Source organism: Armigeres subalbatus, unplaced genomic scaffold (assembly GCF_024139115.2).
Source record: "Armigeres subalbatus isolate Guangzhou_Male unplaced genomic scaffold, GZ_Asu_2 Contig152, whole genome shotgun sequence".
In the NCBI taxonomy this organism is placed as follows: domain Eukaryota; kingdom Metazoa; phylum Arthropoda; class Insecta; order Diptera; family Culicidae; genus Armigeres; species Armigeres subalbatus.
The window spans coordinates 136,941-138,511 of record NW_026942308.1 but is presented as its reverse complement, the minus strand read 5'-3'; the positions used below and the strand labels follow the sequence as shown (position 1 = coordinate 138,511).

The window sequence follows — 1,571 nt, the reverse complement described above, 5'->3', positions numbered from 1 at the left end:
GTAAACGTTGCTTATACTATTTATTTCATTCCACTAAAAAGATCTTAATAATTTTTTAAACAAAATGTGTCAAACAATCAGCATAACTGACTGAATACAGAGATTTGTTTTTTCCCTGACCATTGTGAAAAGATCAACGAATAAAACATCCCTGGATTTGCAATATGAGCAGCACCACTAAAGAAGTGCTACGCAATTCACGGTACTAATTACATCATGCTAAAATTAAGATGGAAATTGTTTACAAAAATAGTTAAACAATATCGTAAATTTATAATTAAAAAAATGTTTTTTATCATTTAAGTTTTACATATCTTTATTAAAATTTAAACTGCTACGGATTCCATCCTTGGTCCCGAAAAGAAATTATTACGATAATGCCATGTTAATGCTATTATGTAGACTAGTGATGGACAAATTTCAACGATCATACCATATTGAAAAACTAGCGACTTTAATCTCTTAGAAACAAATATTTATTATTTAATTAACATACAATAATTCAACATTATTATTACAATATTTTCTCTAAGCTACAGATTCCTGTGCCAGCTATTACCAGCATCATGCCAGTGTAGGTCTCTAAAAAATATAAATGTTATTATTAAGTGAATAAATCAGTCGTGCTCTTCATAAATACTCACTCCAACTGGCGCCCTGCTCTCCAAGCAACCGCGCCGTAATAGCCGTAAATACGAACGTCAACGAGTTTGCCATCGGAACAACCAGCGACAGTTCGGCACGCTGCAGCGCGAATACGTAAACCACACTGCCCAGTTGATTCAACGCCAGGGGCAATAGATACTGCCACCGTGAAACAAGAAACTTCACCTCCAGCCACAGCTGGCCCCATTTGGTCGCGGATTTCAGATTGTTGTAGCCAAGACTGCCCCGCCGGATGAATGGATTGGTGGCGCCCCAAAACAGTGCAACCACAACGATCATCAACAGCGAGACAGGGTCCACGCTCAGCGGTAGACTATCGATCTTGGGTTGGTTTATGGGTTCGGCTACGGTCATTTTCTTTCATCATTCGTGATATTTATCGGGGATCAAACTATACCGGCGTTTTTTCCTAAATGGTAAACTAAGCAACTGCTTTGTAAACAATAACAAAAAACAAACCCAGAATATTGCACGAGTGACAACACCTCACTAACTTAATATAGAAAATGTAAACATTGCCCTCACACGAGTTCACTCTTATATGGATACAGCTTAAATTAAACCCGTTCGCTGCCCTCACATAATCACAACAAGGAAATGTTTCGTCACGCTGCAAGTGCAAGCGTTCGTTCAGATTGACGTTTCTTCTATTTGGAACGCTATGAAAACTGAAACGACTTCTAGCAGCCCAGCCACAGGGGTGGAACAATTTGACAAAGAACCCGAAGACCCGTTCTTTTTTGTAGACTGGTTCAATAATTGCATTGATTACGAGTATTTTTCAAAATTTCTTTCTTCCCTGAGATAAGTTTCCACGCTGACACTCTTCAGAATGGAAGCTTGACAGAAGAAAGGTCGTTCCATTTATATCGTCACCAAAAATTGCCCTCCGTTTGCTTTAAAAT

General features: G+C 38.3%; 1 protein-coding gene across 1 annotated transcript; it reads right to left on the bottom strand.

The window, feature by feature from the left end:
• Positions 1 to 453: 453 nt before the first annotated feature.
• On the bottom strand, positions 454 to 1,234 carry LOC134202909 (transmembrane protein 234 homolog). Its single transcript, XM_062677917.1, has 2 exons — positions 645 to 1,234; positions 454 to 582 (listed from the first exon to the last, which is right to left on the bottom strand). The coding sequence occupies exons 1-2, from the start codon at positions 1,018 to 1,020 to the stop codon at positions 515 to 517; spliced, it is 444 nt and encodes a 147-aa protein (XP_062533901.1). The 5' UTR covers positions 1,021 to 1,234; the 3' UTR covers positions 454 to 514.
• Between the last annotated feature and the right edge of the window lie 337 nt (positions 1,235 to 1,571).